The sequence below is a fragment of the Hibiscus syriacus genome, unplaced genomic scaffold (assembly GCF_006381635.1).
Source record: "Hibiscus syriacus cultivar Baekdansim isolate YM2019G1 unplaced genomic scaffold, ASM638163v2 tig00110937_pilon, whole genome shotgun sequence".
NCBI classification, from domain to species: Eukaryota; Viridiplantae; Streptophyta; class Magnoliopsida; order Malvales; family Malvaceae; genus Hibiscus; species Hibiscus syriacus.
The window spans coordinates 539,113-551,792 of NW_024062922.1; the positions used below are offsets into that span (position 1 = coordinate 539,113).

The 12,680-nt window shown below is 33.6% G+C and overlaps 2 protein-coding genes across 2 annotated transcripts; both read right to left on the bottom strand.

Annotated features, from left to right (window-relative positions):
- Positions 1 to 8,018: 8,018 nt before the first annotated feature.
- On the bottom strand, positions 8,019 to 8,699 carry LOC120147323 (chlorophyll a-b binding protein 3C, chloroplastic-like). The gene has a single exon (XM_039160723.1). The coding sequence runs from the start codon at positions 8,686 to 8,688 to the stop codon at positions 8,065 to 8,067; it is 624 nt and encodes a 207-aa protein (XP_039016654.1). The 5' UTR covers positions 8,689 to 8,699; the 3' UTR covers positions 8,019 to 8,064.
- A 2,111-nt stretch (positions 8,700 to 10,810) lies between these two features.
- On the bottom strand, positions 10,811 to 12,132 carry LOC120147314 (probable purine permease 10). Its single transcript, XM_039160718.1, has 2 exons — positions 11,975 to 12,132; positions 10,811 to 11,895 (listed from the first exon to the last, which is right to left on the bottom strand). The coding sequence occupies exons 1-2, from the start codon at positions 12,009 to 12,011 to the stop codon at positions 10,811 to 10,813; spliced, it is 1,122 nt and encodes a 373-aa protein (XP_039016649.1). The 5' UTR covers positions 12,012 to 12,132.
- Between the last annotated feature and the right edge of the window lie 548 nt (positions 12,133 to 12,680).

Below are 12,680 nucleotides of genomic sequence, written 5' to 3' on the forward strand. Positions count from 1 at the left end.
TTTTTAGGGGCACATATGCATTAATAATAGATTTTTTTGTTTTGATAAACATAAATAAAGTTTCAGGGTAGACTTCATCAGCAAAATAAACAATTAATGTAAAAAAATTCAGATTTCAGTATACATGGAATACACAGACTAACTTAAGCTATATATTAATAGAATTTTTTTCTAAGTCATCTTGTACTAGCTTATGATGTGCAATAATGAATGTATTGAAAGAAGAATAAATGTATTGTCTGCACTTGAAAATTAGTGGCGATTTATAAGTGGTCATTAATAAAAAATTTTAGGGTATTACAGGTAGATTAATCTAGAATGCTTTAGAATGGACACAACATAGAGAACATTATTCCACCTTTTCAAATCTTAGTTTTTCATTTTATAGTATGTCAACCATTGGATGTAAGAGATCCTAGTTTATAAATAAAGATCATTCTTATTATTTAATAGTGGTAGATGCACGAATATATCATGTATCTTATTGGAGGAGGTTTTTTTATTTCTACCTATTTCTTAATATATTTATTTTGATTTTTTTATTTATTTTTGTATTTTTGTATTTTTTGATTGAGTAACTTCTTTATATTTTTCATCTCAGTTGCAAGATTTTTCTTTTCAAGTTCGAGTTCATGATCTACATACGTATGGAAAAAAGTTAAAAAGGGTAAATATTTATTTAAATATATGATTAATTTCTTATTTAATACATTATTATACTAAAAAATATTTTAAAATTATTTTTTATGTGCGTATATGAAATGTTGACAAGTCGATAATAAAAATAATTTATTAAAAAGTATTAATATGTTATGTGTAATGTGATTTTAGGTACTACATACTCAGTGAATTCTTCTATTAGGGAAAAAAATACAGATGATGGAGTCCTACTCTAAGATAAAGGCAATGTCATAGACTTTGCCACGTTTACTTTGCTAGAATATTTACAAACACATTTAGTTGAGAGAAATTATGATCAGGGCAATAGATTAAGGTGCAATCATGCTCAGAGCCATCGGAAAAGAACATTTTCACATTAGAACGGATCTCTTTTGGAAAAAGAATTTAAGCAAAAATAGTAATAAGTTGCTCCAAAAATTTAAATAAGTTATTAGATTTAAAATTTAAAATTTTAAAAAATTATTTATTCTAATATCAATTAATTAATTGTATGAAAATATTTAAAAAATTGATACTGAATTTTCTCGTTGCACCATGATATTAGTTCAAGAGATAAAGTATAATTGACCATAAAAGTTAGGGAATAAATATAATTAACCATAAAAATGAGGGATAAGTTAAAATAAACTAAAATTTCAGGATCTAATTTGCCATTTACCCATGTATATTTTTAATTTATATAAAAATAGGAGACAATACCTGCAAAATATATATAAGAATCATATATAAAAATCTTGGAGCTATCTCTTGAAGGAAGAACTGTATCTGTCACACCCCAAAATGGGGTTAGTTTTCTTTCAATTTAAAATATGTGTAATGATATAAAGTTGATTTGCAAATGAGTGTGTTATCATACTATTATGTTATGAAACAAATTGAGGGCCACTCAATAAGAGATATAATTTTTTAAGTAAGGATAATGGTATTGCAGATAAGGTTGGAATACATTGCTTTCAACTTTCACTTTCAACCAGCTAGCTTTTGTATCCACCAAAAGCTGGAAATCAATTAAATAAAAGGTATTGCTTTGTCATTTCCAACAGCTCTAATCTTTTATTTCAAATGTTCGGAACTGGTATTTTTGGTGTCAGTTTGTTCAATGTTCTCGGCATCTTCCCACAAGTTCTTGGTTCTAGTTAATGGAGTTTCAGCAAGTGAAGAAACTGCTCAAACAAAGGAAACAATCTCCATGGCAACACCCTCAATACACCTCGTGAAATCGTGTTACAGATGGCCGATTCGAAGCCCGTCCTTGTCTTCACCACTGGCTAACTCGTCCCGAAACTGGCTGGATCGGGTATCCCCGTCGTACTTTTTGACAATGAGCCAGTGACGATTGAAGACGTCGGCCAAATTAAATTATTAAATATTGTTAACAAAATGATGAAGAAATTATCGATGATGGATAAGATCCGAGTCAGGGATTGAGTTTACCAGTATGACGTGGCGATCCTATTGTATTCGTCTGGCACAACAGGTGCCAGTAAAGGTATGTTATCATCTCACAGAAATCTCATGGCTTTAGTGCAAGCATTTTCAAACATTAGCACTCCAGAGGAAACCTATATTTACACCATTCTCATGTTCCACATATATGGATTCAGAGTTTTTGCAATCGGGAAGCTCGCGAACAGAACCAAGGTCGTGATTTTATTGAAGTTCGACATGAACGAAATGATGTCGGTGGTTGATGCGGTGTACCGACGATCGTCTGGCAAGCTTTCTTGCTTTACTTGCAGCGTAGAACATGAAGAAAGGAAAAAAAAATATTTAAAATGAACGTGAAATGGAGTGCACGTGATTTTGGGGGTTGTATTAAAGTGCAAATGGGAAAATCACCAAGTTAGTCATCCAAGAATGGTAAGAACTGACCTTGTCTCATAGTTTCCATTAGATTTAATTTATGGCTCAATAGTGCAAATTAATTCGGTCCAGTCCCTAATTTTAGTGATTAATTATTATAGTAACCCCACAAGTATTCTATTATATTAATTGGGTTTCCAAATTATTATTTCAATTCTAATAAGTTTTCTTTATGACGAGGAAAATTATTTGGATACGAGTTAGTAATTTTGATGGTCTGGATCGAGAGGAAAATATTGGAAGTTGAATCAAAGATCGAGGGTGTTTGAATGGAATTTTTATGGTCGATCGGTATTGCACGGAAATCGAGGTAATACTTTACTACCTCTTTATGCTTTATGGAACATGTTGATATTGGTAAATGCATGAATAAGATAATGTTGGTCACTTTTGTAGAGTTGAATAATTTATTCACTCGATATGAATGTGGTAGAAATTCTGTAACTGAATACGGATCGAATGACTAAGATAAGAGATTGATAATTGTTAGAATTAAATTACAAGTTTGTGATTGGTGATAAAGAAATCAGCTCTGGATTTGTAACTTATATTTTATATCATCAAGGGTTAAATGTTAAAGATACTTGGATGAAAAATTATGAGAATACTCCGATATGGTAAAATTACGAAATTACCCTTATGTTGGAAAATGATAAGAATTGCCCCTGGAAGTTGGTTAATAACTCTGAAAATACATATTGATCCGATATAACTACTGATGTGCATAAGAAATATTAGTTTTATTTGGAAATTTTGGATAATCGGTTTTAATCCTATGAGAGTTTGTGAAGGAATCATTTCAAAATCAAAGAATGTTCGGGAAAGCAATTGATCATAGGATCTCTAAATTATAATTATTTTCGTTAAGTGCTAATATTGAAATTATTTGGTTAAGAAATTACGAAAATGCCCTTGAGAGATAAAATAGTCTGAATTGACCTTGAATGAGAGAGTACCTTGAGGATTTGTACTTAACTCGATTAAGTACGAATTTAATTGTTAAGATCCTGTCTTTGTACAGAAAAATTTATAATATTTCGTTTGTAAAATCTGAGAAGACACTTGACCCGAAAATATTCGATTAAGGAGTAAATACTTGAAGAGTAATTTATTGGAGGTATTCTGCTGATAGAATTGTTCGAAAGGACTGAAGTAAATGATAAGATTGAATTAAATAATAAGACCGGATGGAAGGAAATGATTGAAATATTCTAGAATTATAAAATGACCAAATTACCCCTGGAATGGAAATAACTCAAGAATGTCACCAAGCTCAGGAATGAATGGATATACTCAAGCTTTGAAATGAATAGAAAAAATGTTAAGCACCAAAATGACCAAAATACCCTTATGACCTAGAATAAGTAAATGTCTTGGATTAATTAAGAAATCCAAATAAACATGGATGTTGTGCTACCAGTAAAAGTTGTGAAACGCAACTTAAGTGATTAACCAACGTTAGTACTATATCATTACCTGAATGATATAAGTATCACTTGAATGTTTGTTTATCTGCTCAAATTTGGATCGATGATAATTCTGGAAGTACTTGGCGCAGCTCAACTCTAGAGCGCATACAGTACTAATAAGTGGGTAGTCGTTAGTCAAATCAACCACGAATACCATAATAACTTTATTATATGAATAAATTGAAATGAAATGTAGTACAACGTGTATTTGAAAATTCAGAAACGTCTAAATTATTCTGGAAAACTTTAAAGTAATCGAGATAGACTTGCTTACCAAACGAACTAAGTAACATCAATGAGTATGGATTAAATAGGTGATTTGATGAGTTTGGAAACACTGTTGAACTTACATGATGAATTGTCATTATGGGTTATGAGCCATGGATCCAGTACGTCAGTATTTCCTGATATTGTTGAAACGTGGAAATGAAATAAAGACCGTTGGAAGATTTATTCAGTGATGATTATGGGGATGATCTATGGATCTGCACTATGGTATTAAAGAGTGAATGCATTGGAAGGATAATGAATTGATTTGTTGACATGCATCAGTCTGTGAGTTGTGTAACTTGAGTTGTTTGATAATACTATCGATAGTCATAGATCGTAAATGACTTGAATCTTCGATTACATATTTTGATCTAAAATCAATTCGGTCATGTTTGAAAACGCAAGTAACGCAGAAGGAAAAGATTCTGAATACCTCATTTGGTACAATTGGGCTGAAATCCTATGAATTCAAAGTATATTCCTGAATACCCCTGATTGTTTGGGTAATGGAATCACTCGCAGTAAATCTGAATTTAGAATTATTATGTAAAAAGGTTCCTGAACGTTTTCCTGATGCACATGGAAACTTAGTGGAATTCTAAAGTATCAATCAGAAATGTCTGATTATATTGGTTAGAAATCGATTCTCTTCAATGAGATCTTATTCCTGGAATCTGATCAAATTGCACAAGTTCGTGTTATCTATATTGATAACTACAAAATGCGTCTGAAAAATATATGGATTCTCTAGTGTGTTCCTTATATTTTGAAAAAAAATTGTTTTATTGTTTTAACACGTGGTACACTGAAATCTATGGTTTCTATTTTATGGATGCACCGACTTAACGGTGATGGCTTATGGATTTGTATCATTGTATAAACTGTATCTTGGAGATACATATTTGTAAAGTACAGCTCTGATCAAGCTGGAAAATTTTTATGGACCTAATGTGACACTTAGGTAGGCTCTGCGGCCCTGAGATCATTCTCGGGTAGGCCCTGCGGCCCTAAGATGTGTTCTTAGGTAGGCCCCACGGCCCCGAAATCTATCTTGGGTAGGCTCTCAGGCCCTAAGATGTTCCCTTAGGTTAATTCTTTGTAAGATGGTTTTAAAATACGAGTTTAAAAAGCTCCACTACAATATGGTTTATGGGATTTTACTGAACTATCATTTGATTAGTGTACCTATTATGATTTTATCGTATTGATGAAACACACTAGACATCCTATTTGACCTCATGAAAACGTGATTGTATGAAAGGTTTCTTATGAACTGAGATTCATGGCTTCTACTCGATGAACTTCTAAGGGAACCCCAAATTATTCTACAAGCTGGTATACATATGATTCAATAAGGAAATTATATGGCTTTCTATTTATCTACATGTCATGTAGCATCACCTGGTAGTTTTGTATTACTGAGCTTTCCAAAGCTCACTCTATTACTCACCTTTTCAGGTTAAAACAATTGTACCAGTGCATCTATCGACTTCAGTAAGGGAGTTCTTCCGGCGTGGTTGCAGAGTATGGTATTTGTGATTAGGGGGCATGTAATTGTATTTTGATTTATATACGAGTTTGGAAATCTGTTTTATTTTTAAATAGTGATGAATGATTTTATAAGTTTACATGTTCTGATAAAAAGTTTTAAAATTTCCGCTATTTTTACGGTGGGTCGCTCCGGTGACCCTAATGTGACTTCCCGAATCGGATCGGGCTACCCGCATCGGTTTGGGGTGTTACAGTACCCACTTAAAATTTGATCATTGTAATACTTGACCAAACTAACACATAGTTCTTGATGGAAAAACTGTATCCACTTTGAATTTTATCATTGTAATACTTAGACCAAAGTATCTGGTTGTTTAAGCCTTCAAAAATATTTTTTACTTAAAATCAAAATAGGATCAAATTCATATAGAATGATGTTAGATTAATTTCAAAAAAAGAAGAAGAGGATTTTGTATAATGTAAATTAAATTAAAATACTTAATTAGAAGAAAGAAATTGAAAATAAAGTGAAATTTAATTATATAAGGATATGTAGTCAAGATAAATTATAGAATTTAATTTATGATTTGATCATAAATATGAACTTAAAAATTATCTAAATTATTTTTGAATAGGTTGGTTATAGTTACTCAGAACGTCCTAATAATCTAATATATTCTTAGTTTATCTTTAACGAAAAGACACTCGAATGATTAATTCCCTTGTTAATTAGACAATCTCACAGAGACGCTCCTAGGATTTAATCTATTCAACAACTTTTTGGAGAATTAACACAAATATTACGAGGATGAGATTAATTGGAGAATCAACGTCCAGGCAAAATGGTTATCTCGAGTGGAAAAAATTATGAGGATGAGATTAATTGGAGAATCAACGTCCAGTCAAAATGGTTATCTCGAGTGGAAAAAATTATGTCAGTTCAGTCGGTTTAATGCACCACATCAACATTCTGTTACTCCAATAACAACTATTAATAACGAATGATTGATAATATTAATGACTAAATCATTACTTTTAAAACAACAGTAAAAAAAGAAATATTTACTCAAATTTCAATGATCATTTCTATAGTTTACCAAAAAAAAAGCAATATCAAACGAAATAAAATGGTCAAATCAATTAACTAATCGCATGGTCTTCATTGATGCTCACAGTTCTGTTGACATGAAACTCAAAAAGTTGCAAACAAGGAAGTAATTATTATTATTATTATTATTTTTTTAGTTTTAAAGTTTCACCTTAATTAATTTCGATTAATCGGATTGTATAATTAATTTTGATGGGTGAGTCTCTCAACAAGAATTTTTTACATGTACAAGGATTTAAACTTGAAATCTTATTTAATTAATATCAAACTATTTATCACTTAAACCAACTCTTATTGATTAGGAAGTAATTATTGATTGCATATTAATTGAGTTTGATAAAGGCATCTAAGACAAACATGCGATGAAGCAAGAGATAATCCTGGAACCATCCATTGTATTTCACTTTTTCTACGCATTTTCTACAAAATTACGTGTGCTGTTAAATTGAAAGTTTTGTCAGAGAAGAAGATAAACAATTTGCAGTTTCTGGAAATTGAAAAACAGAATGCTCTCTTTGATTTGAAACAAATTTACATCACAACCACAAGGAAAACATCAAAGATATATATTTTACAATCTCTAATCAACAAAGTTGGTATAACGAGACAGATCATGAGCTACTCGAGATCGATTCGATTAAAGTTTGATAAATATTCAAATTAAATAGACTTGACTCGAGTTCGAGCTCGACTTAAATTCTTAACAAGTCGAAACGAACTATTTGATATTCGACTTGAAAAGCTAGTGAATAGCTAAAAAATATAATATATTAATATTATATTTATTAAAAAATAAATTATTAATAATATTAACATTTATGTATTAATTTTTTATTTAAAAATATAACAAGATTTTTATGTATTTAAAATTTTAGGTTCAAATTTAAGTTTGAAGCTTCAATCGAGTTAAGTTTAAAAAAAATTTTCTTCATGTCGAGTCTTTTCAAGATGCTCACTACCTTTAGTTCATGGTTTCGAGTTCGAGTCGAGCTGGTAAATTTTAAGTTCGCGAATTTTCGAGTCGAGCTCTGCTCGTTAACACCCCTACTTGGTGGCATAAGCCCAGGCGTTGTTGTTGACAGGGTCGGCAAGGTGGTCGGAAGTTCTCCAATGGTTTCGGGTGACGATGTCTTGGACGAAGAATCCGAACATGGAGAACATAGCCAATCTGCCGTTCTTGATCTACTTGACCTTGAGTTCAGCGAATGCCTCTGGGTCATCGGCAAGACCCAACGGGTCAAAGCTGCCACCCGGGTACAGTGGGTCGGTCACCTCACCGAGGGGGCCACCGGCAATGCGGTAACCTTCAACAGCTCCCATCAAGATAACTTGGCATGCCCAGATGGCCAAGATGCTCTGAGCGTGGATCAAGCTCGGGTTGCCCAAGTAGTCAAGTCCACCCTTGCTGAAGATATGGGAACCTGCCTTGAACCAGACGGCCTCACCGAACTTGACTCCGTTCGTGGCCAAAAGTTCAGGGAAAACACATCCTAGAGCTCCCAACATCGCCCATCTGCAGTGAATGACTTCGAGCTCACGGTTCCTAGCAAAAGTCTCTGGGTCAGCTGAAAGTCCAGCAGTGTCCCAACCGTAGTCACCAGGAAACTCTCCAGTCAAGTAAGATGGAGGCTCACCGGAGAGTGGACCCAAGTAAAAAACTTTATCGGGACCGTACCATGGGCTCCCGGAATTAGTAGGTTTGGTAGCTGTTTTCCTCATGGAAACAAGGCCATTGGCATGGATTTCAGTAGTGGAAGGAGATAGCTTTACAGCCTTTCCGTCGAGTGATGGGGAAGAAAGAGCCATGGCGGCCGCTGCTATTGTTTTCTTATTTGGCAGTAAATGTTTTCTTATTTGGCTCTTATTTTTTTCTATTTGATTCAATTATAATTTATTTTCAATTATTATTATTATTATTATTATTATTATTATTATTGTTTATTTGTCGGATAACGTTCCATCTAACATTGACTTATCGTAGGACAAAGTAGGGAGGTAAGAGTTTGAGTATTGTTGATCTTGACTCGATTCGAAAACTCTGAAATAGAGTTTGACTCGAAAACTCGCGAGTTTAAAATTTTTAAGCTCGACTTGAACTCGAAATTCTAAACTGAAGCTCGTGAGCAGCTCGAAAAGTCTCGAAATGAAAAAAATTCTTAAACTTAACTAGATTGAAGCTTCAAATTCAAACTCGAACATGAACCTTAAATACATAAAAGTCTTATTGTATTTTAAAAAAAATCAACACATAAATGTTAATATTATTAATAGTTTATTTAAAAAAAATTAAATCTTAATATATTATATTTTCGAGAGCTGCTCACGAGCTTTTCGAGTCGAGTATCAAGTAGCTTGTTTCAGCTCGTTAAGAATTCGAGTCGAGCTCGAGCTCGAGTCCATTCGATCCGAGTATTTATCGAGTCTTGACCGAATCAATCTCGAGTAACTCACGATATGTCTCATCTCAATTACAATCCTAGGACAGAGGAATAATTAATGGAAATGCATTTTCAATCAAAAACCATTGCCGCACCATCCTCTATTTAACAAAAATAACATATTGGAATGAAGTTTTCCCTTCAGCACTAAAACTTTCGTTTTTCAGAATTGAATCTCTTTCAAACTACTTCAACTTATACGATTTTGAATCATATATATATCATATGGCTCAACAAGTTTATGTAGAGGGAATGAATGCAAAAGGTAAAACACATGTATTGTAATGTATTGCAGTAATTTCAGAAACAAGCAATGCCATGTATTATGCTTGAGATTGTTTACTAAAGATGTGGATTGAAATAGTGTGCTTCCATGGAAAATATGAAAATCTTCAATACCCAATGAAATCAGAGATATAGATACTACTTCCTTATGGACTAGGGAACCTATCTCTCCACTCCCTATATTAACCTCCTTTCCGTCACTCTCAAATCCACATTCACCCGCTCACACTTTACAATGGCAGCAGCAACAATGTCTCTCTCTTCTCCATCATTCGCCGGAAAGGCTGTCAAGCTCTCTCCTTCCACTCCTGAAATCCGGGGCAATGGCCGTGTTTCCATGAGGAAAACAACTACCAAACCTAATGCTACCGGAAGCCCATGGTACGGCCCCGACAGAGTTTTGTACTTGGGTCCGCTCTCCGGTGAGCCTCCATCTTACTTGGCTAGAGAGTTCCCTGGTGACTACGGATGGACAACAACAACGTTCATGAATGAGTGGTTCAAATAGAATGTAGAAAAGAGAAGATAATTTTTTAAATATTGAGAATTAATTTTTCTAGATTATTTCATAACTGTCTCTCGATTATAGGGGTTGTTTTATTGAGTCAATCAATCTCAATTGTAATTGAATTGTTGTTATTCCTTGAAGGTCTGGGTTCGAGCATCAGGAATGTTAAAGGTGTAAGCGTTCAATGTAAAATGGTTGAAAATTATCTTTGAACATATATTGCCTTGTACTTATCCCATATTAATAATAATAAAAAAACTATTAAAAATTATAAAATGATCATTTGATTATAAGACATTACTTTGTTGAGCTCATGACTATTAAAAAATACAAAATGATCATCATATTATTCATATGTTTTAGACTTGTCCTTTTTTTATTAGAAAATTAATGAAAAATAACATACGTTTCAGTTGAATATTAACTTAATGACTGAAATATGATAAAATTTGATCCTAAAATCTCAAACGGTCCTGAAATCAAATTTAATTATATCATAATCAACAAGTTAACATCTAAGTTAACCTCTAGTTTAAATGATGAAATTTAACATTTGGTCTCAACAACCATACCAACAACATTATAGTAGGAGTATAATAAAATCGGATCCTAAAAACATAGTCTTCCATTCAAAACAATTAAATCATACACACGAATACTCTGTGATTGATTAACTATTTGCATTAATACAGGAAATCTAGCACATTAGCTTTGTGATTGATAAACCAGTACTATTTCTTGACAAATTTGAAATGACCAACACCATTGAAATGACCTTAATCTCATTCATCGGATCGTGGAAAAACACCATTGCAAACACTGGAACAATAGGCAGCCCTAACGTGCTGATGACATTGGAGAAGAGCGAAGACGCTTCCTGGATCAAACCCACCGCACCGATCGAGAAAACTTGCCACCCTATGGCGATCCAAACCAGTACGTTGATGTACGATGACTTCCCCAGCTTAAACCCTTTCATTTCTTTGCCCAAACTCTCCCATTCCCCACTGGCGAAAAGCCCCGCAAAGATTACCAAAGTTGCAACCAACGACTGGTAGATTATCATGTCCAACACAACATTAAATGTTTCCTTTTTCAGAATCTTTTGGAAACAAAATTGTGTTAGAGACATCATTAATCCATACCCTGCTGACGCAGCTACTGTACATACAAATCCGATCACGTATTTCCCTTTGGAAACCGATGTGGAACCGGAAGAATCGTTATTGAACACGAGAAGAGCTGAAGAGATTGTGAGGAGAACTAAAGAGTTGATTATGAAAGGGGTGAACTTTTGTGAGTTAAGGAAGAAGGAAAAGAAGGCATTGAAGGCTAATTGGGAAGCACAGATAAGGGAATAAGTGGAGACCGAGAGATATAAAAGACCAACTGAATACAACAGGCAATCGGCTGCCAATAGTACTCCAAGTCCAGAATACATGGCCAAAAGAACCAAAACAGATGGTGGGTTTATTGTGATGTCGCTATTGTTTGTCTTGTGGTTTGAAGATTTGTATGATGAAAGGTGATACAAGGGAATGAGGATTGGGAAACCAGCAACTTGAACTAAGGTTGCCATCCACTTGCTGTTTCCACCTTTGTCGTAGTACAACCTTCCGAGAAGAGTAGCCATTGACTGACCGGCGAGGAGAAAAAATGTGTAGTTTGTCATTAGGAGCCACCATTTGTAGGTTCTTTGTCCGGGGATTGTTGTTGACTGTCTCATGATTCCATTTGTTTTCCGCTCAGCTGAATTTTCATCTAATTTGTTGCCCTCATCTGGTAAACAATCAGTACTTTTACATGTTTAATTGGTTCTTATGGAAAATGAAAATCAAATAGATGAAGTGGAAGGACTTACCCAGGATCTGGAGTTGTATTTCTGTTGCTTCTCCCATGTCAAAGTTGAGAGTAGTTCAATATTTCAATCAAAGATAAAGAATCACAAACAAGACGAGAGAGCTGATTAATGGCGGTGAAGGAGAGAACAGAAAGCACATGGCAGCATATGGATTAAACAAGAAGCTCTGCAGGGACTCCACTAGCTTGTAAAGTCTGACCAAGAAGAAGGTCGATCCTGGCCCTGAGTGGGTCCCGTTTTGAATATTGTTGATGGGTTTTTTACCATTTTATTTCGAATTCATGCTAAAGACAAAAAAACTGAAAGAAAAAGAAAAACATTAACTCATTCTTATTGTTCTTTTTCTCTTTAATTCGGAGACTATTGTATATGGCGTTTAGTTGTTTTAGTTGTACCAATATTTAATATGTGGATTATTGTTTAACAAACTTCTATATTTTCTTATATCATCTGTGCTCTTGCAGGGGGAGATGAAGGTATATTTATCCGCGGATTATGATATATAATTTTGTAAAATTTAATATAAGATTTTCTTTTTGTTTTTCAGATTTTCAAGATTTCATTTTCGCTAATGCGAATTGATCCGTTTGCATATCTTTCTGTGGTGGATGAGTCTATCAACATGGATTTTCTACATACATAAGAGTTTCAAACTAAACTTAAACTCAAGACATATTTAAATTATATCAAACTGTTTACCATTTAA